The sequence below is a fragment of the Microtus oregoni genome, unplaced genomic scaffold (assembly GCF_018167655.1).
Source record: "Microtus oregoni isolate MIOR12 unplaced genomic scaffold, Mior012 000049F_ref0000343, whole genome shotgun sequence".
Lineage (NCBI taxonomy): Eukaryota > Metazoa > Chordata > Mammalia > Rodentia > Cricetidae > Microtus > Microtus oregoni.
This window is the reverse complement of record NW_024543223.1, coordinates 2,370,609-2,398,195: the sequence shown is the minus strand read 5'-3', so window position 1 is coordinate 2,398,195 and position 27,587 is coordinate 2,370,609. Positions and strand designations below refer to the sequence as shown.

At 43.6% G+C, this 27,587-nt stretch overlaps 1 protein-coding gene across 1 annotated transcript; it reads right to left on the bottom strand.

Annotated features, from left to right (window-relative positions):
• Positions 1-1,726: 1,726 nt before the first annotated feature.
• Positions 1,727-27,587, bottom strand: LOC121436603 (developmentally-regulated GTP-binding protein 1). Its single transcript, XM_041636634.1, has 9 exons — positions 27,393-27,587; positions 26,075-26,198; positions 23,226-23,401; positions 13,598-13,667; positions 10,332-10,501; positions 5,919-6,049; positions 4,070-4,237; positions 3,779-3,901; positions 1,727-2,611 (listed from the first exon to the last, which is right to left on the bottom strand). The coding sequence occupies exons 1-9, from the start codon at positions 27,432-27,434 to the stop codon at positions 2,512-2,514; spliced, it is 1,104 nt and encodes a 367-aa protein (XP_041492568.1). The 5' UTR covers positions 27,435-27,587; the 3' UTR covers positions 1,727-2,511.

Sequence of the window (27,587 nt, the reverse complement as noted above, 5' to 3'; positions counted from 1 at the left end):
TGAGTTCAAGACCAGCCTGGTCTTCAATGCTAGTTTAAGAACAGTCAAGGACTGCAGAGACCTTGTCTCAAAACAAAGTAGATAGAGAACCCCAAACCCTCCTTTTTTTAAATTTTTATTTATTAAAAATTTCTACCTCCTCCCATTTCCCTCCCACAGCCCTCCTTTTTTTTTTTTTTTAAAGACATCATGAGAGCTTAGGCTGTAGCCTTGGGTCCTTGAGTACTCCTGATAGTGTGTCCCTCGTTAACCTACACTACTGCTTTGCTCCAAACGGAGTTACCTTGAAGTGCAAATCCCTGGAAGGCCTTGGTTTCAATTCTTTGGATAAGAGGCCAAGAACCTGGCAACACCTGACCCGGATGCCAACCATGGGCAGCACTTTCCCAGCCAGTGTCCTGACACTAGCTACCTCTTCTCTTCAGACCATCAAGTCTAAGTCCCAAAGAGGGGAAAAGGTAAGCTCATGTTTGTTTTGGGGGATAGAGATAGCATTTCTCCATAAAGCCAGCTTTAACTATGCATGTCATTAAGCATGACCTCAAATTGCTAACCTTTCTGCTTCTATCTTGCTAACCCTTCTGCTTCTATCCAAACAGAACATTATAGGCATTTGCCACACCAGCCTAAAGGACAACTTCTCAAGGTGTGTGGGGCTGGCAACTGGGGGAGGGGTAACTGAGGCCTCGCAAAGGATTGGGACTGTCCTCTCGTCAGCATCCTGAACATGTTTAAGCAAATTGAATCTTGCTTTGCTTAAGGAATCTCTCACTGGAGAACAAACCTAGCTAGAAATCCCCTAGCCCCGAAAGTCAATTCTTTGTTGTTGTGTTTGGTAGGCTTTCCCGGTTATACCCATCAGTGACTGTCCAGTGACAGACACCAGTCTGTGTTCTGAAGAGTGACTGGCCTGGGACAGGTGAGCCAACCTGTACCAGAGGACAGTGCTGAACCCAAAGAAAGGGAATAGTCCACTCTAGGGCAGCAGGAGGGCAAGCCTGAGCAAAGGGGAGTTCGTGGGAGGCCACACCTTCACTCAGATTGATAAAGGTTCTAGCTCATCTCCCTTGAAGACAAGCCTGTTCTTGTTTTTCTCAAGGCCTCCTCTACTGTCCCTGCAGATCACATTAAAATAATCTTCCAGACAAGTGATTCAGCAAGAATTCTCTTGTACCTATTGCCCACCTTCTCACTAAGCCATGACGTGATTATTGCCAACCATCAAAAGATAATCAGGACAGTCAGCTGACATTCTTGTCTTCCCAGGGCCGCATGTGCTCTCACCAGTAGTTTTGTTATTGTTGCTTTTTGTTGTTTTTCGAGACAGGATTTCTCTGTGAAACAGTCCTGGCTGTCCAGGCAGTCACTGTAGACCAGGCTGGTCTCAAACTCACAGAGCTCTGCCTGCCTCTGCCTCCCAAGTGCTGGGATTAAAGGCTCGCACTGCCACCAATCAGCTCTCCAGTAGTCTTAATGAACCTCCCCCCTCCCATTCCAGGGATGTGTATCTACATGCCTATTCTGGTAAGAGCAGCCACCTCACTTCTCATGTCCCCTGCTTTCCTCCAAGTTACATAGTCAACAAGAGGTTGCCAAAGGATTAAAGTCAAAGTCTCTTAGCTTGGAGGTCCTGGTGACATGACTGTGATAATACACACCTGTGCTAAGTCTATGGCAGGCAATGAGCCCAGTTTAAAAAAAACAAAAACTGAGCAACAACAGGAACCAAAATATAGAGTATTTTTATAAGATTGACACTGTGCTAAGCAACTTCCAAAACCCACCCCTAATACCAGCACCACAACCTTAACAGTTAATGCCATTATCCCTGTATTACATGATGAAACGGAGGCTTACAAAGGCTGAGTAATCTCTTTAGGTTTCTATACAACTCAAACCCCACTCTGCTCCCCGACCACTCAACTGCTATCTTCCGTAACAGATCAGCACTGGAGGAAATAAGCAGATAACTTCAGGATATCCTTCCCCTCACTAATGTCCTAAGATCACCTGAAGGCAGAGGCCACACCAGGTGAAAGAGCCTCTCATTACTGTCCCTCACACAGGACAGCACAGTTATCTGGTTCCCGCTCTGCAGCCGCCTGCCTGTACATACAGCTGTTTCCTCATTCAGCTGGACCCACAGCAAATCTGACAATGACACACAGCCAATGGGCCCACCAGAGTTTTTATACAGTTCAAGACACTGACACCAAGGTAAGAAAGGCAATGTTGCTGAGATGCTGGTACACACTGGCAAGCCCAGCACTTGGGAGATGGAAACTGATGGATAAAGAATTCTAGGTGAGCCTCAGCTACAGAGTTCAAGGCCAGCCTGAAATAAATGGGACCCTACCCCCGCCCCCAACAAAGACAAATGATGTTCTACTTTGGAGTCTTCATCTCCATTCCTGTACCCCAATCCCATGGCTGCTAAATACAGAAGGTTGAGAAGGGTACTTGGTGCTAAAGGAACATTGCTGTGGCTGGCCAGCAGAAGGGGAGGCAGGTTCACTTCTTCACAATCTGAATGACGTCCTCATCTTCCAATGTATGGTCTTTACCCACTTTCTGAGGATTATGCTTCACAGAGAGACCCCAGACCAAAGCACTGTAGCAAAAGGAATAAAGGCAGTCAGTGGCAGTAACAACCAGCTTTAGCTCTAGTTGCCTAGGTTCCAGTCTTAGCAGACTGAGCATCCTAACTCTTAAGACACAGACCTACAACAGACAAAAGCCTTCTTCCAAACTGGGACACTCAAAGCTACTTCCACAGTAGTGTCGTGCACTAGGACTTCATACACCAAGACAATGCTTTCAGAACTGCTCTCATTCCATAGTCAACTGAAGAAAGGCAAAACAGTGAGGGGGCTGAACCAAGAGTGGTGGCGCACACCTTTAATCCTAGTACTTTGCAGGCAGATCTGAGTGCGTTCAAGCCCAGCCTGGTTTACAGAGTGAGTTCTAGGACAGCTAGGACTACACAGTGAAACCCTGTCTTGAAAAACAAAACAAAACAAAAATCAAAACAAAAGAGATGGCTGAGCAGTTAAGTGCACTCCAGAAGACCCAGGGAAGCTTCCAGCACCCCTTGTTTCTAACCAATAATGCTGGGCTTACAGGCAATTGGGGCCAAGCAGTTTTTATGTGAGAGCAGGGGATTTGAACCCAGGTCTTCTTGCTTTCAATGCACGCATTCTTATCCACTAAGCCACTGGCCATGCCCTAAAATCAATATCTGCCAAATAAAAGGTGAGTGAGGGAGGGCCAGGCAGGAAACTGAGTCCCAGCAAACACTCCTGAGCTAAACTAAAGAGGCTTCTGGAACTCTCTTGCTCCAGTTAGGTAGGCTTGCCTTTAAGGAGACACTGAGAGGGGGCTGGCTCAGAGGTTAGAAGTATATGCTGCTCTTTCAGAGAACCCAAGCTTGATTCCTTGTAATTCCAAGTGATCTGATAATGCCTTCTAGGCTCTGTACACATGTGGTACACATACATACTAAGGCATATACACATACACATGAAATAAAAATAAACATCAAGAGGGAAGGCGGTCATGTTGGCACAAGCCTATAATCCCAGTTGTCAGGAAGCAGAGGCCAGCCAGGGATACATAGTACAAATTATTTTTAAAAAAGGGGGGCGGGGAGGGATCCCTTCAAGAAATCCCTTCAGCGGCATCTTTGTTACCTGGTTTCTATAATCCTCCTCTAAGAATTACTACTACTATTAGTGAAACCAGTAACTCACAGGGAAGTACCACATGTCATGATACTTACTATTTAAATTCTTTGATAAGATTTTTGTGAATCTTCATGCAGAAATCTTCCACCGTGGTCCTGGAGTATGGCAGCACCACCGGGGAGGTGTAATCTGGTAGCTGGCCTTTGGGCTTGGTATAACTACAACAGAGGAAAGACAGGCTGCCATGTGTTGAATATACACGACCCTCTACCACCTCTGCCAGCAGGCCAAGTGACCTCCAATCTCCTCAACAGGAAACAGGCTACTTCTACCTCTGAAACAGACACATTCTGTTAAGGAGCCCCGATGCCACCATTAGGACTCACATTCTCACTAGTTTCAGATAGTCCCAGATCTTCTCCAACAGGTCATCAAAATTCCAGCGGTGATGGGCAGAAATGGGCACACAGTGAGGAACCTTATAGATAATATCCAATTCCTCAATGGAGATCTGATCAATCTTATTCAATACATAGATACAGGGGATATAAACTCTACAGAGGAGAAGAAGAAAAGTTATTAACTTGGAGCTGCTGATAAAACAGCCTGAATACTTAGCACTCCCCCAGAGGCCTCAAAAGCCATCAGCACCGTCCATTTACAGGAAGTAGCAGGCAAAGCACCTTCCAGCAAACCTGAACCCAGGATGATCCTAGAACTCACTAAGGTGCAAGGAGAGAACAAACTTCACAAAGTGTCCTCCGACCTCCAAGTAGGGACCATGACACGCACTCAAGAATACCGCCCCCACCCCCACCCCCGACACACACACACCACTACAAACACAAACCCACAGTATGCATGATGCTGAGCAGACAGGAGCCCTGGCTCTCTCTCCCAGAGGACTTAGTGGTTCCCAGCACCCACACTGCATAGCTCATTACTTCCTGTAGTCCAGTGGGGACACCTTCTTCTGGCCTGCTTGGGCACTTGCACACTGGTGCAGACACATACACATAAAAGTAAAAGTCCAAAATCTGAATTATAGATTGTAAAATAAAACTCAGGCCCCAGTTTCAAACATAATGCCAGTCCTTGGAATTAATTTTTTTCTTTGTTTCTAAAGAAGACAAAACATAGTGGCACATGCCTGCCATCCTAGCACTGGAAGGCAGAGGAAGGGGCATCACCAAAAGTTAAGGGGAAGCTTGATGATCGACTCAGAGTTCCAGGACAGATAGTGAGCTACTGTTAACCCCTCCACCCCCCCGCCCAAAAAAAGTTTAGTGTTTAAAAACTGTCGTAAGCTATAACTCATGATTCAGTCTCCCCTACCATGCACAAAGTCCAGCACCGGCTGAAAGGAACATAGAAATTACAGGTATATATGCTGAGCACTGGTGGTGGTAACACACCTTTAGTTTCAGCAGAGACAGGTGGATCTCTAAGGTACATAGAGAAACCCTGTGTCAAAGAAAAAAACAAAAAAAAACAAAAAAAAAGAAAGAAAGGGAAGGAGGAAGGAGGGAAGGAAGGAATTATGGGTTTATCTTTGGGTAGCTTTTTGGAACCTATCTTGGAACTCTGTAGACCAGGCTGGCCTCAAACTGAGATCCGCCTGCCTCTGCCTCCCAAGTGCTGGGATTAAAGGTGTGCGCCACCGCTGTCTGGCTTTAAGTAGAGCATTTAGTACTATTACAGTCCTAGTGTCCAATCAGTACGACAGTTAAGATCACTAGTAGTCACACAAGCTGCAGTTTCTCAGACTCAGTGATTCACTCCTAAACTGTCCAACTGCACTCATTTGTTTCCGTTTGACTTAAATTCCTCAAATAAAAAAATAAGAAGATTCTGTGTTAATGTTAGGAATAACTTCAACAAAGTGGTTTAAATTACTCAAGTGCTAACAGTAACAGTGTTTCATACAAGTGTTCAGCCACATAGTTAGGATGCATGGAAGAGACACATCTTGGTGCTCTGATTTGTGCAAGGTGGCCTATATGATGGCTCAAGTAGTAGTAACTGGAGAGAGCGGACTGACCTGACCAACTACTGCTGACAGAAGAGCTTAAGTAAGCAGCAAATAACCCGAGCAGGGAATAACACCATCTTTAATCAAACTGCAGAGCAAGGAAGAAGTCAGAAATGAACTTCAACCCGCATGTGGCACTCCATTCCTACCTAACCACTGTTAGTCTCCCTCTAACTTCAACCCAGTCACAACACACCAAGTACCTGTTTCCTTCTACCACATCAATGAGGTCATCCGCTGTGGCATCACTCCGCAACGTCACATCAGCATTGTGAATTTTGTATTCAGCCAGAATGCTCTTCACTGTTTCAGCATCTAGTTCACTCTGAGGGCACTGAATGGAGAGAAAAAAAAGACCAATCAGGGAGGATGGGGACCATGTACTCTTCTTTATTGGGAGACGGGGTCTTACTATGTAGCTCTGCCTGTCCTGGAACTCAAAGAGATCAACCTGTCTCTGCGTGGGTGCTGGAATTAAAGTCAGGTACCATCATATCCAGTCTCTCTGTACTTTTCTCTTTTTGACTGCTTTCAAACAAAGGATGATCTAGATCCTCCTAAGTATAACTAACTCCCAAGTGCTTGGATCACAGACATGCAATACCAGGCTCTGTCAATGTGGTACTGTGAACTAAACAAGGCTTTGTGCATGCTAGGCAGGCATCCTACCTACTGAGCTACATCTCAGCCCTGTGCCTGAAAACTTCTAGCCAAAATGTAAACTCACTACATTGCCCTGACAAGAGTAATTAACTTACAGTAGACCTACAAAGCTTTCTAAACTCAGGCAGGTGTAAAATGTGCTGTGTCCTGCACACAGCCCAGTCCCCAAAATTCATACACTCAAGTCTTATGTTACAATCATCGATGACACCATCTTTAAGAAGATAATAAGAACAGGATATTAAGGTAAAGTCCTAATTCAATATCAATCTAGCAATCACCTTTGTCCATCAAGAAACCAAATAGCAGCCGGGCGATGGTGGCGCACGCCTTTAATCCCAGCACTCGGGAGGCAGAGGCAGGTGTGAAGTAATAAGGGCGGCAGGGCTGCGTCCCCCACACCCGGCCGCCCACATGGCTAGCTTATGCTCCGAAATAACAACACACAAACTGTATTCTTTTAATCACTGCTTGGCCCATTCTCTTCTAGGCTAATTCTCACATATTAATTTAGCCCATTCCTAATCATCTGTGTGTAGCACCCCAAGGTGTGCTTACCGGGGAGATTCTAGCCTAGTCCATCCTGGGTCCTAGCTTCATCCCGGGAGCAGGGCATGGCATCTCTCTCTCAGGCGTCTGCTCCCGAGAGAGCTGTGGAGTCTCTGACCTCACTTCCTCTTCCTCCCAGTGTTCTGTCCTGTTTTCTCCTCCCACCTATCCTCTAACCAATAAAATGGGCCAGGGCAGTTCCTTTATTAGCCAATGACCTTCCTCCATCACAGGTGGATCTCTGTGAGTTCGAGACCAGCCTGGTCTACAGAGCTAGTTCCAGGACAAGCTCCAAAGCCACAGAGAAACCCTGTCTCGAAAAAGCAAAAAAAAAAAAAAAAAAAAAAGAAACCAAATAGCTATGAACAAGTTATAGCACACTAATTCAAAGAACTCTCAAGGTCAGGTATCAAGGCAAAATAAACAGGAAGATCTTTCAGAAAAGAGAGCTTAAACCTATTTTAATCTGAACTCTGAGGAAATTCTAAGACCTTAATTCACTGACCAAAACAGCAACTGATAAAGCTGCTTGCTCCCATTCTGTCAGAAAGACTGTCTTTATTGGATCTCCGACAGTCTAATTTTCTACAGTTTTCCTTCTCCCACTTTATCTTAAACAGTTTTCTTTTCTTTCTTACCAAGGTAGTCTCAAACTCACAAAGTGCCTGCCTCAGCCTTCCACGTGCTGAGATTAAAGGCGTGCGCTGTGCGCCACCACTGTCCACCATACACATAATTTTAAAAAAGAAAATGCAGTTTTCAGGGTCAGTAAGATGCTCAGTAGGTAAAGGGGCCTGCTGCCATTCTGAGGACCCACACGGCTGAGAGAACGGATTTCTGCAGCCTCTCCTCCGACCTCCAACCGCCACAAAACACATGGTGTGTGTTGCCCACCCCACCCCACCCCACCACTCCTACCTGACCCTCTCCTCCTTTTTATTTTTGTAAAGAAGTCATTGCTTAGCTTGTCCTTTAAGGACAGAATCAGCAGGCAGTGAAAGGCAGGACTCTCTGAGTTCGAGGTCAATGTGGTCTCCACAGAGACTTCCAGGGCAGCTACAGCTTCATAGTGTGATGCTGCCCAAAGAACCCTCCTCTGGCCTCTAAGCCCCAGGCACACAGCAGGGCACTAATGTATCATGCAGGCAAGGCAGCCATATGCATAAAATAATGGGGGAAAAAAAAACACCTCTTTGTTTTTGTTTTTCAAGACAGGTTTTCTCTGTGAAGCCTTGACTGTCCTAGAACTTAAGAGATCTGCCTTCCTCTGCCTCCTGGGTGCTGGCATTAAAGGTGAGCCACGAAGCTGGGAAAAGCCTTTTGTTTTTGAGACAGGGTTTTGGTATGTGGCCCACTCTGATCTGAAACTCACAACTGCTATGTCTCAACTTCCAAACTGCTAAGATGACAGGAAGATGACAACACACTCCAAGCCATCAGCTCTTCACAGGAGTACCAGAATAACCTCTTAAACCAATTCAACACAAAAGCTAAAGCATGTGCCTGTTATTCTAACATTTAAGAAGTGGAAGAAAGAGGATCAGAAGTTTTATATAAGGCTAGCCTGGTATATAAAAGAACTTATCTCAAAACACTAAAAATTATAAAAGTTAAACATGGGGCTAGAGAGATGGCCCAGTAGTTAAGAGCATTTGCTGCTCTTATAGAAGCCCCAGTTTCAGCCCCCAGCTCCCACATAGCAGCTCACAACTGTCTGTAATTTCAGGTATTTGATACCCTCTTTCAGTCTTTTCAGTGCTGTGGAATATTAGTGTAAGATGTATTACATCCATCTATGCTCTGGAACATTTATTTAATGATGCAAAAATGAGTTGCCTTTTTTTTAATGTTGCATTTGTTTAACACTGTGAAGCTGTATTACGCTGCTTATCTAAAACACCTGATTGCCCTAATAAAGAGCTGAACAGCCAATAGTAAGGCAAGAGAAAGGACAGGAGGGCTGGCAAGCAGAGAGAATAAATAGAAGGAGAAATCTGGTCTGAAAGAACAGATCAGAGAAGCAAGAGAAGGGAGAGGACTCGAGGGGCAGCCACCCAGCTACACAAATAGACAAGGAATAAGAAAGAAAGAAAAGATATACAGAACAGTAAAACAGAGAACAGTAAAAGCCCAGAGGCAAAAAGTAGACGAGATAATTTAAGAAAAGCTGGCTAGAAACAAGCTAAGCTAAGGGCGGACATTCACAAGTTATTCTTAAGTCTCCGTATGTGATTATTTGGGGCTGGGTGGTAGGCCCCCCAAAAGAGTAAAGAATAAAAACAACAAAAGCATCTTAGGCACCACACATACATGATATGCACATATGCAGGCAAAACACTTGAAACAAAAATGAAAAAAAAATCTTCAGAGAAACCAAAAACAAAAGGCAGTCAAGGTCATTCCACAGGTCAGAATAATATTATGCAAGGAGCTCATTTCTAGCTTGTTCATTCTGCTGCTTTCATGTTTCAATCTCAGGAACTTACACTTGGCTCTCCTCTCCAACACACATCCTTCCCCAAGATATTCACTGACTGCCATTCTCATGTCACCTCAGCCAGTGTTTTTGTGAACTTAGAAAGGTAACCCTGTGGGTCATAGTAGCCTAAGTCTTTAATCCAGCACTCAAGAGGCAGAGGCAGGCAGATCTTAAGTTCTAGACCAGCCTGGTCTACAGAGTGAGTTCCAGGACAGCCAGGGTTGTTACACAGAGAAACCCTGTTTTGGGGGGGAAAAAAAAAGAGAAAAGTAGCCCTAGAGTCGGGGGCTGAAATTAAGCGGGTAGAATGCTTACCCAGGATGCACAAAGCCCTGGATTCAATCCCAAGAAACCCCAGAAACCAAGCATGCTGGAAAACATCTGTCCTCCCAGCTCTCAGGAGGCAGAAGCAGGAGTATAAGAAGTTCAAGATTATTCCCAGCTACATTGTAAATTTGAGGCCACCCTGAGATACATGAAACACAGTCGGGGGAGATGGGGAACACACAGCTTCCTCACCTTTCCCTGCTTTATTAATCTAGCACACTGCATCTTTCTCATTAATTGTTCATTTACCCAAAAATGAGGGTTCTCGACTACTCCATGCCTTCCTGGCGCCACTTCCAGAGCCTAGGCCAATGCTTGGTCTCTGGTCAGGGCTGTATAAGTCAATGATAAACGAGAGCACAGGGTCCTGGGAGCTACTTCATGGGAATATTGTTCCAAATGCTTGAAAAAGTCAGTCTGAGGATGACTCCTGTCTAGACCTTGTTTTTCTTATCTTTTAATACAAGGTCACTGAATTATCTCAATGAGAACAGGAAAAGAGGAGAACAGTTTCAAGTTATCAATTTCTGCACATGTGAATCCCCTTTCACGCCAACCCTCCAGTCGGTACTCTACCCATGTCATCTTCCCCACTTACAGTGGCTGTGAGATTAATGCCTCCCTTGTCTTTCTTCTTAAAGCCAATGTTGGGGGGCTTGCTGTTCAAGCGAATCCCAAAGCCTTCCAACTCATTTTCAATTATCTTCTTATGTCCCAAGGGTTTTAGGACATCCAGAACAATCAAGATCAAATTACATGTTCGGGCCACTGGGGGTAAAAATGACACCCTAAGTTGAATGCATACAGCCTTTACCAACCCAAAAACTCAAATTGAGGTGTTTTCTATCTAACCCCAGACTGAGATTTTTTTCTTGCTCTTATATACAGATAAAATGTGAAAGTTACCAAAGATTTATATTAGCTATCAATCTGTAGTGCATGAGTTAAAGTTGTCAAACCATCCCCCGAAAAGTGGCCCGTCTTAAGCATAAGTAAGACAGTCACACTAAAGATATCAGCTGAGGGATAAACTACCAAGAAACTTAGAAATGTTTTTAAAATACAAACTCATTTAAAATAATAAACCTTAAAATCCACACTCTAAAATAAAATCCAGATTACATTATCTGTATTACATGAGCACAGTCATGTATTTGGTTTGGTTTTGATTTGGTGTTAAGTGTTTGCCTGAATATCCCACAAAGGCCAGAAGATCCCCTGAAATTGGAGACAGAGGGTTGTAAGTTACCATGTGGGTGTTCAGAATCCAAACTTGGATCCTCTGTTAGGCCAGTCAGTGCTCGTAACCACTGAATCATCTCTCCAGTTCTCAAGTAACATACATTTAATCTGCCTTATCAAACTACACTTTACAAAAACAAACTGTATCTGTTTAGCAGATGATTTAATAATATCAGCACACTCGTCAAAATACAGTGTCAAGATAGTAAAGACAGGTGTGGTGGTGGACACTTGCAATCCCAGCATGAAGATCAGGACAACTAGACTATGAGAGACCCTGTCAAAAATAAGTCAGTCAGGGGCTGGAGAGATGGCTCAGAGGTTAAGAGCACTGACTGCTCTTCCAGAGGTCCTGAGTTCAATTCCAGCAACCACATAGTGGCTCACAACCATCTATAAAGAGATCTGGTGCCCTCTTCTGGCGTACAAGCATACATGGAATGTTATATACATAATAAATCAATCTTAAAAAAAAAAAAAAGTCAGTCAAAACATACAGAACATTCAAATCACCCTGGAAAGTTACACCAGTTTTAGACCACTTCCTTGCCAAGCACTTACTAGCATCATAGGAAGTTTTACTTTTTAAAATTCCACATAGAGTAAAATAAAAATGTCCCCTTTTCTGCTTAAATCTTTTCTTCTAGCACTTCTTAATATTCAAGCACATTGTGTTTGTTATCAGTAAACTTGTGTCTTTTTTTTTTTTTTTTTTGGTTTTTCGAGACAGGGTTTCTCTGTGGTTTTGGAGCCTGTCCTGGACTAGCTCTTGTAGACCAGGCTGGTCTCGAACTCACAGAGATCCACCTGCCTCTGCCTCCCGAGTGCTGGAATTAAAGGCGTGCGCCACCACTGCCCAGCAACTTGTGTCTTATAACTGAGTAGTAAACTATTACCTGCTAGTCACCTATGGAGGAATATATAATATATATATATATATTATTTTCAATTTGAAAGCATAATTTGGGTCTGCTATAAACAGTCATATATTTGGAAGGCAGAGGCAATCAGATTTCTGTGAGTTCAAGGCCAACCTGGTTTACAAAGCAAATTCTGGAGCACTTAGAGCTGTTATGCTGAGAAACCCTGGGGTGGGGAGGGGGAGAATGCTCATCCCCAAGTCTTTCTGTTGTCATGTTTTCATTTTTCCTAGATAGACACCAGTGAAACTGTTGCACATCACAAATAAAAGTGACCAGAACCTGCTAAACAACTGAGAGTGTTTCTAAGTTTATATTCCCACTAGCGGAGTACATCACACCCTTCCCGCAGGCAGTGGTGTTACCAGTATTTAATGACTGCTCTCCGTGGCGGCAATGACCAACAGCCGGGCGATGGTGGCGCACGCCTTTAATCCCAGCACTTGGGAGGCAGAGGCAGGTGGATCTCTGCAAGTTCGAGACCAGCCTGGTCTAAAAGAGCTAGTTCCAGGACAGGCTCCAAAGCCACAGAGAAACCCTGTCTCGAAAAACCAAACTCCCCTCCCCCCAAAAAAAAGACCAACAAGGCTGAATCTTTCTGTGTACTCACTGGTCATTCACACCATCCCCTCTCTCATCCTCTTTACTTCCCTCCACCTCTCTTTTGACCATCTGACCTATGTAAGCTCTGTTTGGTCCTCCTTGACATACTGGACTGACAGCTCTGAAACAGCAAATCAAAATCAATATTCCCTTCTTCTAATGTGACATAATCTGTTACAGCACCAAACGCATCATGAATCTAAGTCTGGGGCTGGTGAGATGGCTCAGCGGTTAAGAGCATTGCCTGCTCTTCCAAAGGTCCTGAGTTCAATTCCCAGCAACCGCATGGTGGCTCACAACCATCTGTAATGAGGTCCGGTGCCCTCTTCTAGCCTGCAGACATACACACAGACAGAATATTGTATACATAATAAATAAATAAATATTTAAAAAAATATTTTTAATATTATATCTCTGGGTGAGAAAGATGACTCAATGGTTGAGAACACATGCTGCTCTTGCCAAGGACCTAGATTTGGTTCCTGGCATTCAGAACCATCCATAATCCCAGTTCCAAGGGATCCAATGTGCTCTCTTCAGACCTCCATGGTCAATGAGCTACACACACAGACAAAGCACACACAAAAATAAAAATGAACAAAACTAAGGAGGTATGGATTTATAAAACATCTTCAAGGCTGGGGGGATAGTTCAGTAGGTAAAGTGCTTGTATCAGGACCTGAGTTTGATCCCAGAATTCATGCACAAAAAAAAACAAAAACAAAACAAAACAGCAAGAAACAAAACCAGGCTAGGCATGGTGGCAGGCACTTATATACTCCAGTTCAAGAGGATACAACCACCTCCCCAGCCTCCCCAGGGACCAGGCAGACATGTGGGGCACATACATACAATGCAGGCTAAGTACTACTTATGAACAAAACATAAAAAATAAACCTAAAAAGGTTTTAAAGGCAAATTAGAATCTATCAAAATTAAAGAAGATTTCTACTGAACAAAAAAAAAACCCACATTGGAAAAAAAATCAATAAAGATGACATCTGAAACATCCAGAACTTACAGAGGTGAAGAACTAGACCATTGCTATCCAACAGAAGCTACCTGTAGTATCTGCAGACGGCAGCCCCAGACCACTCACCTGCAATGACTTGACGACCTCTGCCTTTCCCATCCTTGGCACCTTCAATAATACCTGGGAGATCCAATAGCTGCAAGATTAAGAACAGGGAAAAGGAACTGGTTATGAATGTGAATGGATCAATCATACTGACAAGTATCCTCTTTTGAAAACCACTATTTCTCTGGTCTCCAAAATTTATGAGACCCAAATCCAACCTTTCATTGTGCTGGGAGCAGAGATCCTTGTGCTCACAGGTATCACTAGGGAGACCAGGAATGTTAAACAAGCAGGGCTGTCTGTTTAAAGGAAAAGATGTTTTCTGCCCAGAAGGCTGGGGAAAGAGGTGGCTAAGAGCCTGGGGATCTTTGCACTATCTGTAAGGGCCAGGCCATGCCAAACTCCCACAAGTAGGACCAGAGGTGGCTGATAGCCCAGACGACCAGATCACACCAGATCTTCCCCTAGGCCCTTAAGATAATACAGGCATCCTACCTCCAGAATCCATCTTTGAGAGGACTTTTGATGTATATGCCTCCGTGTGCACAGGGAACTACGTTACATCAGAAAACGTTTTTCCAAATGGTACTGTTTAATTACGCTTAATATAAATCACTCAGTGGTTATAAGCACTGGCTGCTTTTTCAGAGGTTGTGAATTCAATTCCTATCATCCACATGGTGGCAGCTCACAACCGTCTATATCTGTAGTCTCAGAGGAACCAATGCCCCCTTCTGATGTGCAAAAGTACATGCGGACAAAACATCCACATACATAAAATATATAATAAATCTTTAAATAAAAAAAAAAGCTTGAACACCAGCTCTTAAGTGTTGAACTACAATTTCTTCTTCTTTTACCAAAACAGGGTTTCTCTGTGTAGCACTGGCTATACACGTTGTAGACCAGGCTGGCCTCTAACTCCGTCTCTGTGTCCCAAGTGCTGGGGTTAAAGGTGTGCACCACCACAGGCTAGATTTCCTTTTTGCTTCATTTGAATCCTTACTTTCCCAGGCTCGGTGGTCACAGAGACACCGCCCCCCCCCCCCCATATTTGAGATCACAGAGTATTATGGAATCCCAGTTGTTCCTGAAATCAATAAGTACCTGAGATGACCTTGTACTTCTGGACCTTCCATACCTCCACCCACTTTCTAAGTTCTAGAATGGCAAGTACTAAAACACCCATTTTATCAAATCCAATCTTCCTGACTAGTAAGTGATGCTGGAATGCTATTTCCCTTAGCATATACTAAAGGTCAGCTACAGGCTACTTCCCACTGCAAGCTGATTATCTAGACTAGCTGAATGGGAAGCTGAGTTCGAGTAAAAGACCCTGCCTTGATATATAAGGGGGAGAATGAATGGCAAAGATACCTGTCCTCCATACACACATGCCCACAAACAAGCGTATACACACACACATCACACCATGCATACACATGACTAGGTAAAATAAGAGTAAGCAAGCACACATTACATCATCTTGACCATGACATCCTTTTGCACTTTTTCTTGTGATTTTCAATCTGTTCAACAAATCACACTACAATCCCAGCACACAAGAGGCAAAGGCAAAGCAGGCCACTGAGCTTATGGCCAGCTTAGCCTACCTAGAAAACCACATCCCCAAAGAAAAAGGAAACAAGGTGAGGGCTTATATAAAAAACATAAGGAGACAACAAAAGGAATTTTCTAATGGTCAAAGCTGGTAAAACCTAGGTAATAATAGTACTGAATTTTGGGGGTGGGTTAAGACAGGGTTTCTCTGTGTAGCCCTGACTATCCTGGAAATCTCTCTGTAGACCAGGTTGGCCTCAAACTAAGAGATCTGCCTCCTCTGCCTCCCAAAGTGTTAGGATTTAAGGCATGCACCACCATTTACCAGCTAATAGTACTGAATTATAACACATAAAATAAAATATCCATAATCCCACATTGTTATAAATTATTGAATAAGTAAAAGAAGGGCAGCTCTTTCATACAGAAATCCAATTAACAAATGTAATGGAAAGAACTGAATGTCACCATTAGGCAAAGTGATATAACAGCAACAATTGTTGCAAAAACAGACGCCACAATGAGTAGACAAAAGTTTAAGGAATGTGCTTGATTGCACAGGATATACAAACATTGTAACAATACAGAGGTTAGGCAGTTAGAGAACTCGCTCTTGCAGAGGACATGGGTTCATTTTCCAGCACCCCCATGGTGACTCAAAACCATCTGTAACTCCACTTCCAGGGACTCCAACAACCTCTTATGACTCTTCAGGCAACAGACATGCAAGTGGTACACAGGCACACAAGCAGGAAAACACATGAAAAAAATAATTAAATAATTTTAATAAAATGAAAGCATGAGAATCAGAACTGGAATGTGGATTTTCTCAGAATATCTTCCCTGAACTAGTAACTAGATTTGTAAAGAAAACATCTCCGTTCAGAAGCTCTGCAAACACCATCTATCGCTTGCCCTCTTTTTTTTTTTCTTATGGTTGTTTCAGACAGGGTCCCTTGCTGTTCTTGTAAGGTAAAAGAGACAACTGGAGCAGGAAACCAACCAATCACTGAGCACCCTGACTCTGAACCCAGAGTCAGAAAAAAAACAAAAACAAAAACACATGCTGGATCTGAGACCTGGACCAGGGAAAGAAACATCTTTATCACTGAACCCAGGACTAAAGACACGTGCCCTGACCCTGAAACTAGTGTCAAACACACTTTGTCCCCAGAATCAGAGCCACTGAAAGAAATATGTATGCTCTGGTCCTAAGATTGGAGTCAAAAGCTAAAAAGAACTAGTGAAAGAAACACAATTTGACCATAAAGTCACAGCTATTTCTGCCCTGACCAACTAAGCTAAGCAATCCCTGAGCAGGTTAAATCTAACCAATCCCTCGTCTCTCTGGGAAAACTCCGCCCCCTAAGAAGCCCTATATAAGTCTCTCTGCCCCCTTCAGTTAGGGGCCACCACTCTCCTGGACTCCTTCCCAAATAAATCTCTTTCCCAAAACAGTCTTGGATGACCTTCATTCGCTAGGCAGACTAGAAGAACCATTCTTATGGGACTGAGCTGAAAAACCTTGTTGAGAAGCTTCCCTAAAGGGCCTGAGCAAGGCGGAACAGAAAAGAACTTTGCTAAGACGCTCCTTAAGGGGGCTGAGCAAGGCGGATCAGAAAATAGTAACAACTTTTCAACAGAGCAGGAGGAGATTGCTACAGTTCTACAGGGGCTTCCCCTTTAGCAGAGTGTTAGCAAAGAAGAAACATCTTTGGCTGGAGAAGAAGCAGATAGCTCTGCTAGGACACTTCCTTAAGTGAACAGAGCAGAGCTCAGCTGTACTGGCTCTGCAGGAGAGCAGGATCCCAATATCCTGCAGGGAGACCATCCCCCACTGCACCCTATCTTCAGGTAGCCTGGCTTCCCAATTGTCAGCTGTCGTCCTATTGGGGCTCTACCCCCCTCCAGAGCTGTCATATTGGGGCTCTAAGTATAGCCTGGCTTCCCTGTAAGTCAGGATATCTCTGCAACACTACAACTGTAACACATTCCCAGACAGTCCTGGAACTCATTCTGTAGACCAGACTGGCCTGGAACTCACAGAGATCTGCCTGCCTCTGCCTGAGTGCTAGGATTAAAAGTGTAAGCCACCCAGCTGCAAACACCATCTTAATGAACTCACATAAATTAACATCAAACCAGTTAGAACTCCCACTACAGATGCAAAGACAGAATCTTAAGCTCAAAATCAGGTTGAGGGGCTGGAGAGATGGCTCAGAGGTTAAGAGCATTGCCTGTTCTTCCAAAGGTCCTGAGTTCAATTCCCAGCAACCCCATGGTGGCTCACAACCATCTGTAATGAGGCCTGGTGCCCCCTTCTGGCCTGCAGGCATACACACAGACAGAATATTGTATACATAATAATAATAATAATAAAAAAAAAAAGGCCGGGCGGTTGTGGCACACGCCTTTAATCCCAGCACTCGGGAGGCAGAGGCAGGCAGATCTCTGTGAGTTCGAGGTCAACCTGGTCTACAAGAGCTAGTTCCAGGACAGGAACCAAAAAGCTACGGAAAATCCCTGTCTCAAAAATCAAAAAAACAAAAACAAAAACAAACCCACCAAAACCAGGTTGATCTGCATAGAAGGAATATGTCTGAAAACAAAAAATAGTGATGGGGCTTGACTGGCTACAGACCTTTTTGATTTAAAAAAAAAAAAAAAGGCAAGAGAACCTGCATTCAGATCCCTAGAATCCACATGAAAACAAGGTAAAGAAAGAGGTATGCACATATAACATCAGGTCAGTGGGGGTGGAAATTCCCAGGGCTCAATAGACAAGGGCTCGTCTAGCAAAAACAACCAGATCCAGGTTCAGTGAGAAACCATCTCAAAAAGTTAAAGCAGAAAGCAATAAAGGAAGACATTCTGCTATCAATCTCTGATCTCTACATGCACACACAAGTGCACACACATATAAACACAGAGCAGTATATACATCACATAATGTCAACATAACTAACATTATAAGCCCCATGATAAGGACAAAGACACAACATAATTTCTGCAGTATTCCTGCAAAACTAATAAGACCCTTTCTCAAAAAGACTCACTTCCAGCCTGGTAGTGGAGGTGCACACCTGGAATCCCAGCACTCAGGACACAGAGGCAGGCAGATCTCTGAGTTCCAGGCCAGCCTGTTCTACAGAGAAACCTGGCCAAGACAAAAAAAAAAAAAATTAAGGGAAGCAGTCAGAAATATAAGAGAATTGTGTGTAATACTTTTTAACTTTAAAATTACTTTTAAAATAAAAAAAATAATATAAAATAGGAAAGGGCTGGAGAGATGTCGCAGAAGTCAAGAGCACTGCACTGGCTGCTCTTCCAGGTCTTGAGTTCAATTCCCAGCAAATACATGATGTCTCACAACATCTGTAATGAGATCTGGTGCCCTCTTCTGGCCTGCAGGGATACATGCAGACAGAACACTATAATAAACAAACAAATCTTAAAAAAAGAGGGAGAAAAAAATGCTCTAAGGGTTAGAGGACAACTTGCCAGAGTCAATTCTCTCCTTCTACTATGTGGGTCCTAGGGACCAAATGCAAGACATCAGCCTTGGAGGCAAGTGCCTTAACCATCTCAGTAGCCCTTACACAGTTTCTCAGTTACATAAAATTCTTTTTTTTTTTTTTTTTTTGGTTTTTCGAGACAGGGTTTCTCTGTGGCTTTGGAGCCTGGAACTAGCTCTGTAGACCAGGCTGGTCTCGAACTCACAGAGATCCGCCTGCCTCTGCCTCCCGAGTGCTGGGATTAAAGGTGTGCGCCACCATCGCCCGGCTTACCATGTAAACTAATCTGCAGTGGCAAAAACTGACTAGTGATCACTCAGTAATGGAAGAGGCAAACAAAGAAGGGGCATAAGAAAACTTTGAAAAGTCACATGACAGATGTCCTTCAATATGTGTATAAGATTGGCGCCAAAATCAGCCTCCCAAAACACATATGCACCCATACATCTGTGGATACGAAGATCAAGAGGTGCTCTAATCCTTTATATAAAAATGACAGGCTGGAGAGATGGTTCAGTGGTAAAGAGCACTGGCTGCTCTTCCAGCATTCCTGAGTTCAATTCCCAGCACTTAGATGGCTTCTCACAACCAAGTATATAACTTTAGTCCCATGGACTCCAATGATATCTTCTGGTGTGCAGACAAAACACATAATGCCGGGAGGTGGTGGCGTGCGCCTTTAAGCCCAGCATTCGGGAGGCAAGGGCAGGTGGATCTCTATGAGTTCAGGCCAGCCTGGTCTACAGAGCTAGTTCCAGGACAGCCTCCAAAGCTACACAGAGAAACCCTGTCTCAAAAAAATAAAACACACACACACACACACACAAATAAATCTTTGGCAGAGTGGTGTTGCGGGAGCTCCTTCCGCTCCTTCAGCCAATAGCCACTGAGATGCCAGCCCACTGGGGCGTGGTCTCTCTCCCTTTAAAAAAGCGGCCACTTCCCTCTGCTCTTGCTCTGGCGCTCTGGCTTTTGGCTCCGCTTCCGGCGAGTAGGCTCCATTCCTGATTGCGCAGAGGGGTGTTGTCTGGGACGGTGATCTGTAAGTTTTTCTCCCTTAAAATAAAAAACCTCTCTAATAATCTAATTCCAAACTGGTGTGGGATTGTTTGTGATTTACACCTTCAGAGTGGGAGGCAGAGGCAGGCAAGATCTCTTGAGTTCAAGGCCAGTCTAGTCTATAAAGCATGTTCCAGGATAGCCAGAGTACACAATAAAAACCTGTCTTGAAAAACAACAACAAAAAGAGAAAAACAACAAAATATTATAGTTGTACATAACCTATATGCATCCATCCACATACCAGTAAACAATCAATAGGTTACATTTAATATCAATACAAAGTAAATACTATAGAAACAATATATACACCAATTTCTTTCCTAGATATACTCAATCCAATCCATGGTCGAATCCTTGAATATAGAACCTATAAATACAAAGGACTGACTACATACGGCCACTATGCTGATTGCAGTGGCAATTTCGTGTGTGTGTGTGTGTGTGTGTGTGAGAGAGAGAGAAACTCTCAAATTAGGGTGAGATATTCAGCATGAACGAAGTCCTCAGTTCAATTCCCAAGGACATAAAAATAAAAAAAAAATCTGGGCAGTGTGGGCACATGCCTTTAATCCCAGCATATGGGAGTCAGAGCGAGACAGATCTCCTGAGTCCACAGCCTGCTTGGTATAGAGTGTGTTTCAGGACAATCAGGGCTACACAGAGAAATACTGTCACAGGAAAAAAAAAAGCTTCAGATATACACACTATATACTTTATGGAAAATGAGAGTCAGGTACAGTGGCACAGGCCTATGACCACAGCACTTCAGAGGTAGAGGCAGGAGGATCAGGAGTTATACAAGGTCATCAGTAGCTACAAACTGAATGTGAGACCAATCTGGCTATATGAAAACTTGTAGTAAAAAAACACAAGTTAAAACAAAAAGTTTACGACCACTTAGTATAAATTAACAAGTAAAGCTAGGTGTGATGGCACATGCTTTAATCCCAGTAGAGCCAGGCAAATCTCTTAATTGTAGGCCAACCTGGTCTACAAAGTGAGTTTAACAGCCAGAGCTATACAGAGACTCCCTGTCTCAAAAATAAATAAATATATAAATAAATAAATAATAAAGTAGCTAGCAAGTGATAAGTCTTCAGCACTTCTAATATTTCTTTAAGCCATCCAATGAATCTATCAACTATTTCTATCGATTAGTAAATCCTTTATTACTAAAATATATAAATTTATGCTGTACTATTCATTCACAATTAACCAAAGCAGCAGTCTATGTGTCTGTTCATCAACAGATAAACATGTAAAAACGTGAAATATATTATGCAAAACAGAGTATTATACAGTCATGAAATCAGGACACTGGCAGGAAAATGGATGGAACTGGAAAATATTAAGAGATCAAAACAAATACCTCATGTTTCCTCTTGTATAGAGTTTAGATTTAAAATTGTGAGTGTGTATGTGTGTAGTTATATAGGAGGGGAGTCACAAAACTAGAAAGGAGACTGAGATGAGGGGAAAGGGTAGGAAACAGAAGGCTACAGAATCCACAAAGTAAATAAAAGCAGGAATCAGGATTAACTGAGGAGAGGAAAGGAGCAGGGGAGGGGACAGAGGAGAACAAAGCATAATGGCATGCACCTATGATCATTCAAGAAAACCATTATTTTTTTTACATTAAACTGAAAAAAGAAAATTAAAGCCAGGTGGTGGCAGTGTACACCTTTAATCTCAGCATTGGGGAGGGGAGCGCGCAGAGGCTAAAGGATCTCTAAGAGTCCAAGGTCAGCCTGCTTTACAGAGCAAGATTCAGGATAGCCAGGGTTACAGAAACTCAGGTGCCTTTAGAGTAATGTTCAAGTCTTATATAGATAAAGGTCAGCTTCCTTAGCATATACAAAGACCCTATATAAATTCAATCTCAACCTACCTTTAAGATACCCGATAGCTAATCACTATAAGATGTACCAGTACCATTGTTTTTTATTGGTTTGTCTGTTTCTAATTCTTTTTCTTTGGAGACAGAGTCTTTCTACCTAGCCCTGGCTGTCCTGGAACTCGATATGTAGATCAGGCTGGCCTTGAACTCACGAAGATTTGTAGCCTCTGTCTCCAGAGTGCTGGGATTAAAGACGTGTGATAGCTGCCTTAAATGTACTTTTATTTTTCTAGCTGGTCAAATTCTATGCTGTGCTGGCTAGTCTCTTGGCAACACAACACAAGTTAGAGTTATCTGAAAGGAGAGCATCTGAACTGAGAAAATCAGGCTATTAGTGAGCCTGTAGGACATTCTCTTCTTTATTAATTAATAGGGGAGAGCCCAGCCCATTGTAGGTGGTTCCATCCCTGGGCTGGTGGTCCTAGTTTCTGTAAGAAAACAGGCTGAGAAAGCCAAGCGGGGCAAAACAGTAGGCAGCACCCCTCCATGACCTCTGTATCAGCTCCTGCCTCCAAGATCCTGCCCTGTGTGAGTTCCTGTCCTGACTTCTTTCGAAGTGATATGGAAGTGCAAGCCAAATAAAGTCTTTCCTCCTCAACTTGCCTTTTGGTCATGGTGTTTTATCACAAAAATAGAAAAACATATGCTAACTTCAAGACACCCTGCCAACCAGGTGTGGCGTCAAACACTTATAATTCTAGCACCTCACAAGCTAAAGCAAGGACAAACCTGGAGTTCAAGCCAGCCTTGACTATATATGATCTTTTCTCAAAAGACTCCCTTCTGGGGCTGCAGAAACAGTTCGGTGGTTAAGAACACTGGGTGCTCCTCTATGGGACCTGAGTACAATTCCTAGCATCCACATGGCAGCTCAGGACGGTCTGTCCCAGGGATTTATGCACCAGTCATGCACATGGTGCACACATATACGTATAGGCACATAGGCAAAAGACCCATACACATAAATCTTAAAAAGTCACTTCCAAAAGTCACTTTGTACTTTGTCTCAGAAGTTCTTCCCCCATTATCAGATTTTAGAAATAGTCCCGCTTTCTTTTAAAAATATTTATTTATTTATTTATTTATTTATTTATTATGTATACAATGTTCTGTCTGTGTGTATGCCTGCAGGCCAGAAGAGGGCACCAGACCTCTTTACAGATGGTTGTGAGCCACCATGTGGTTGCTGGGAATTGAACTCAGGACCTTTGGAAGAGCAGGCAATGCTCTTAACTGCTGAGCCATCTCTCCAGCCCCAGTAGTCCCGTTTTTTAATGTATCTCCATAGGCCCTTCTTCATTGTATTACACTATTGTTAAACCATTTAATGTAGCAACTGTTAAGAGATGAGGGGCCAGTTGGGCAGCGATGGGAAACACCTTTAATCCCAGCACTCAAGAGGCAGGTGGATCTCTGAGTTCAAGGCCAGCCTGGTCTAAAAAGTGAGTTCCAGGACAGGTTCCAAAGCTACATAGAGAAACCCTGTCTTGAAAAACCAAGAGGCCTAGGAAATAAAAATATACACCCGACACACTGTGGATCACTAATAAAGAGCTCCTGAAATGCATGAAAAAAATGGATTTCTTTCCTTTCTTGGACCGCGAATCTTACTCACCTGGATCTTGGCACCTTTATATCTGATGACACCAGGCACAGTGGTCAAAGTAGTGAATTCATACGCTGCCACTTCAGAATATACTCCTGCTAGATTGCTTAGCAGAGTTGACTTCCCCACAGATGGGAAACCCACAAACCCAATTCGAGCATCACCTGTCTTAGCCACATCAAAACCTGAAACATTAACAAACATCAGAAGACAGCAGTTATCCTTGGATGCATTACCACCCACCTAAGTCCTTACACATTTTTGTTAGTATTTCTCTAACTTTCTGCGGCTTACTTGTGAAATAGAATTCAAGCATAAAATTTACAATTCAATTTAATGCAGTACTTAATTAAAACAAGGTAATCCATTATTACTTAAATTATAATTATTATATTATAATTAAATTATAATAATTATTAAATTATTTTTGATATAATATTTAAATAATGAAGGTTAGCCAGGTATGGTGATGTATACCTGTAATCCCGGTGGTTGGGATGTAAAAAGCAGAAGGATCCCAAGTTTGGAGGCCAGGCTGGAATATCTGAGGTCATCTCTCAAAACCACAATATGCTGTGGCTGGAGCACTAACTGCTCTTGCAGAGGCCCAGACTCAATCCTCAGCACTCACAAGGCAGCCCTCAATGATCTGTAACTCCAGTTCCAGAGGATCTAATGGATCTGATATGCTCTTCTGGCCTCCGGGGACACTTCACACACAGAGTACATAGATATATACATTCAGGCAAAACACCCAACCACTCACCCAACAAATAACACAGGAGTTAGAGATGGCTCTTTGCTGCTCTTGTAAAAACCCTGGCTTGGTTTTTAACACGCACATCAAGCAGCTTTAAGTGCAGTTCCAAGAGATTTGATTCTTTCTTATGGCCTCTGAAAGCACCAGTGCACATACATACAAGTAACCACACAGACACAGACAGACAGACACACAAACATACTTTTTGTTTTGTTTTTTTTTTTTGAGATAGGATCTTACTATACACATCTTGCTATTCTGGAAGTCACAGAGATCTATCTGCCTCTCCTTCCAAGTCCTGGGATCAAAGGTGTGTACCACTATGCCAAACACATACATAAATTTAAAGTATCATCTGGGTAGTGGTGGTGCATGCTTTTAATCCCTGAACTCAGGAGGCAGAGGTAGGCAGATCCCTGTGAATGAGGCCAGTATGGTCTATAGAGTGAGTTCCAGGACAATCAAGGCTAACAGAGAAACCCTGTTTAGAAAAAAAAACAAAAACAAACAAAAATTTAAAATATCAAAATAAATAAAGTCAGACATAGTGTTACATAGTGTTAATCCCAGCAATTCAGAGGCTGAAGCAAGGTGGCACTCTGAAAGGTCAATTCCAACTTGGCCTACATAGAGACCCTGTCTCAAACAAAACAAAAACACACACACATACACAAAAAAACAGGGTGTGGACTTGGAGCTCTAAGTTTAACTCTGGTTTGGATTTTATCTTATATCTGAGACTAGTGTAATCATGTTTTTTGATAAGGATATACTTAAGTAGTCTAGGTTGCACTGGAACTTGCAATCCTCCTGCCTCTAGTCCCAAGTACTGTGTTACCAGCTTTTGCGATTTTGTGTGTCTATGCTGGTGTTCTTAAGCCTGTGATGTGTAAGCCAGAGGTTGACATCAGATGTTATCCTGGATCAATTTTTACTTTACCTGTTAAGACCTGGAACTCACCTTCAGCTAGACTGTTGGCCAGAAAACCCCAGGAACCCTACCTCTACCTTTCTAGCACTGGGAGTAGAAGAGCTTTTTCCATGGGATTGGGATCTGAACTCAGGTTCTCGCACCTGCACAGCAAGCACTGAACCAACTAAGGCCTTCCTTGTATTTTAACAATGGCTGCAACTAAGTTTAGAGCTGTTGGTGGGTCTTTCTAGCAAGTATGCAAAATATACCGCATTCCTTTGAGTCCTAATCACAGCTCTCTCCAATTTACTATTTCTGCTTTCATAGTCCAGCCTCTTTGCACCAACTTCTTACTTCAACCTCACTAAAGCAACAGATACACACACCTGTGACCCCTAACAACAGCTACACATACCTGTGACACCTAGCAACAGCTATACACACCTGTAACCCATTGCTGGCTTACAGGCAGCTCTTCAGAGCTTGACAAATAGTCTAGCTGAACTGGTGAGTTCCAGAATCAGTAAGATCTACCTCAATTGGAAAAAAATAAATAAATAAAGGCAAATAAGTAAAAATAAAGTAGCCAGACATGGTGGTGGCCTTTAATTCCAGCACCTGGGAGGTAGAGCCCGGCAGATCTCTGTGAGTTCTAGGCCAACCTGGTCTACAGAGAGTAGTTCTAGGACAGTCAGAGCTGTTACAGAGAAACCCAAAGCATTGGGTTTACACAAAAACAAAAAGCATTCACAGAAGCCAGATGTACTGGTGCATTTTTTTTTTGTTTTGTTTTTTTCTTGGTTTTTCGAGACAGGGTTTCTCTGTGGTTTTGGAGCCTGTCCTGGAACTAGCTCTTGTAGACCAGGCTGGTCTCGAACTCACAGAGATCCGCCTGCCTCTGCCTCCCGAGTGCTGGGATTAAAGGCGTGCACCGCCTGGCCTGGTGCATGTTTTTAATTCCAGCACTTGGGAGGTAGAGGCATGTGGATCTCTGTGAGTTCGAGGACAGCCTTGTTTACATAGTGAGTTCCAGGACAGCCAAGAGCTAGACAGTCTCAAAAGAAACAAATAATTCACAGGCATATGAATACATACATATACACACACCTCTGACATATTAGTTTAATAGAAACCACACACACACACACACACACACACACACACACAATAGATGGAATCACAAACCTTCTCCTGGCCCACCACCACCGCCACCTTTCGGAGTGATGAGCTCTCTTCTAAGCTTGGCAAGGCGAGCCTTAAGCAGCCCAAGGTGATGTGCTGTAGCCTTGTTCTTTTGAGTCCGAGCCATCTAATAAGGGAAGAAACACAGCCATAAACCTGCAGCACTTCAGAAAAGAAAGTATCCCGAATCTTCCCAAAAGCTGAGAGCATGCATAATCTTTTATTTTTCGAGGTCCTACTAATGTCAGTGAGCCCATTTCATCTCATTTCATTTATTTGTGGATTTTTGGGATAGAGTCTCTCTATGTAGTCCTGAGGGTCCTGGAACTCCCTATGTAAACCAGGTTGGCATTGAATTTACAGTTTCACCTGCCTCTACCTCTGCTTCCTAAGCACTGCCTAAATATTTTTTTAAAAAGAAAAATCCAAGACTGGCTAATGCAGTAGTTCCAGAACGTCCAGGGCTTACGTAGAGAGATCTTGTCTCCAAAAAAAGAGTGAGGGGAGGCGAAAACCCAGGTTCAACTAGAAAAAAATGAGAGCCCATGTGATAGCACCACGTCACTCCAATTCCTATCCACAAATGGAACTAACACCCACCTACAGGATTCGTTTCTACTGGACCCGGTCAAAAACAGGATCACCATTTTACACACTTTAAAAAGCCCTGAACTTCGTCGGGTGGTGGTGGTGCATGCCTTTAATCCCAGAACTCTGGAGGCAGAAGGAGATTTTAATCCCAGAACTCAGGAGGCAGAAGCAGGAGAACTCTGTGAGTTCGAGGCCAGCCTGGTCTTCAAAGAGTGCTCCAGGTAAGGCTCCAAAGCTAAACAGAGAAACCCTATCTCAAAAACAAAACAAATCAAAAAGCTCTGAACTTCTCAGGCATCACACACTATCCGGGTAGAATCGATTTACTTTTAGATTTTTTTTTTTTACCGCCACCATCCATGACGTGCAAAAGGGGGGATCATCGGGATTAGAGTGGCGGGTAGGCAAGACTTTATGTGATCACGTCACGGAGTCTGGAAGAGATCGGTGTAAAAGCAAGAAAAACAGAAATAGCAAGACATACGCTGAATACCAGATAGGGTACCTGCCAAGGACTAGGTGTGGGGCCAGGAGGTGGAAGAGGGAGCCCCTAAAGTTACTGAGGGGCCCAGGCCCACAGGCGCTCAGGAAGGGGGCAAGGAGCCGAGGCGGTGCAAGCCTGGGCTGAGGAAGCGGGAGGGAGTTGGTGGCAGGCACTGGGCGACGCAGTCGACGGTACATAGGAGCAGCGGCACCGCCTGGGAAGGGAGGCGCCCAGCGCGCCCTTTACCTCGGCTTCGATCTCCGCGATCTTCGCTAAGGTCCCGCTCATGGTGACCACAGGTCGAGGCGGCGCTGGCCTTCACACCACCTAAACCCCTTCACTCGCCGACCGCGCCACAGGCCACCGCCGCACTGCGCAAGCGCGGGACTTGCTGCTTCTCGCGACGCGGTTCCGCGAGAGCTCCGCGCCGAGACTCATGGT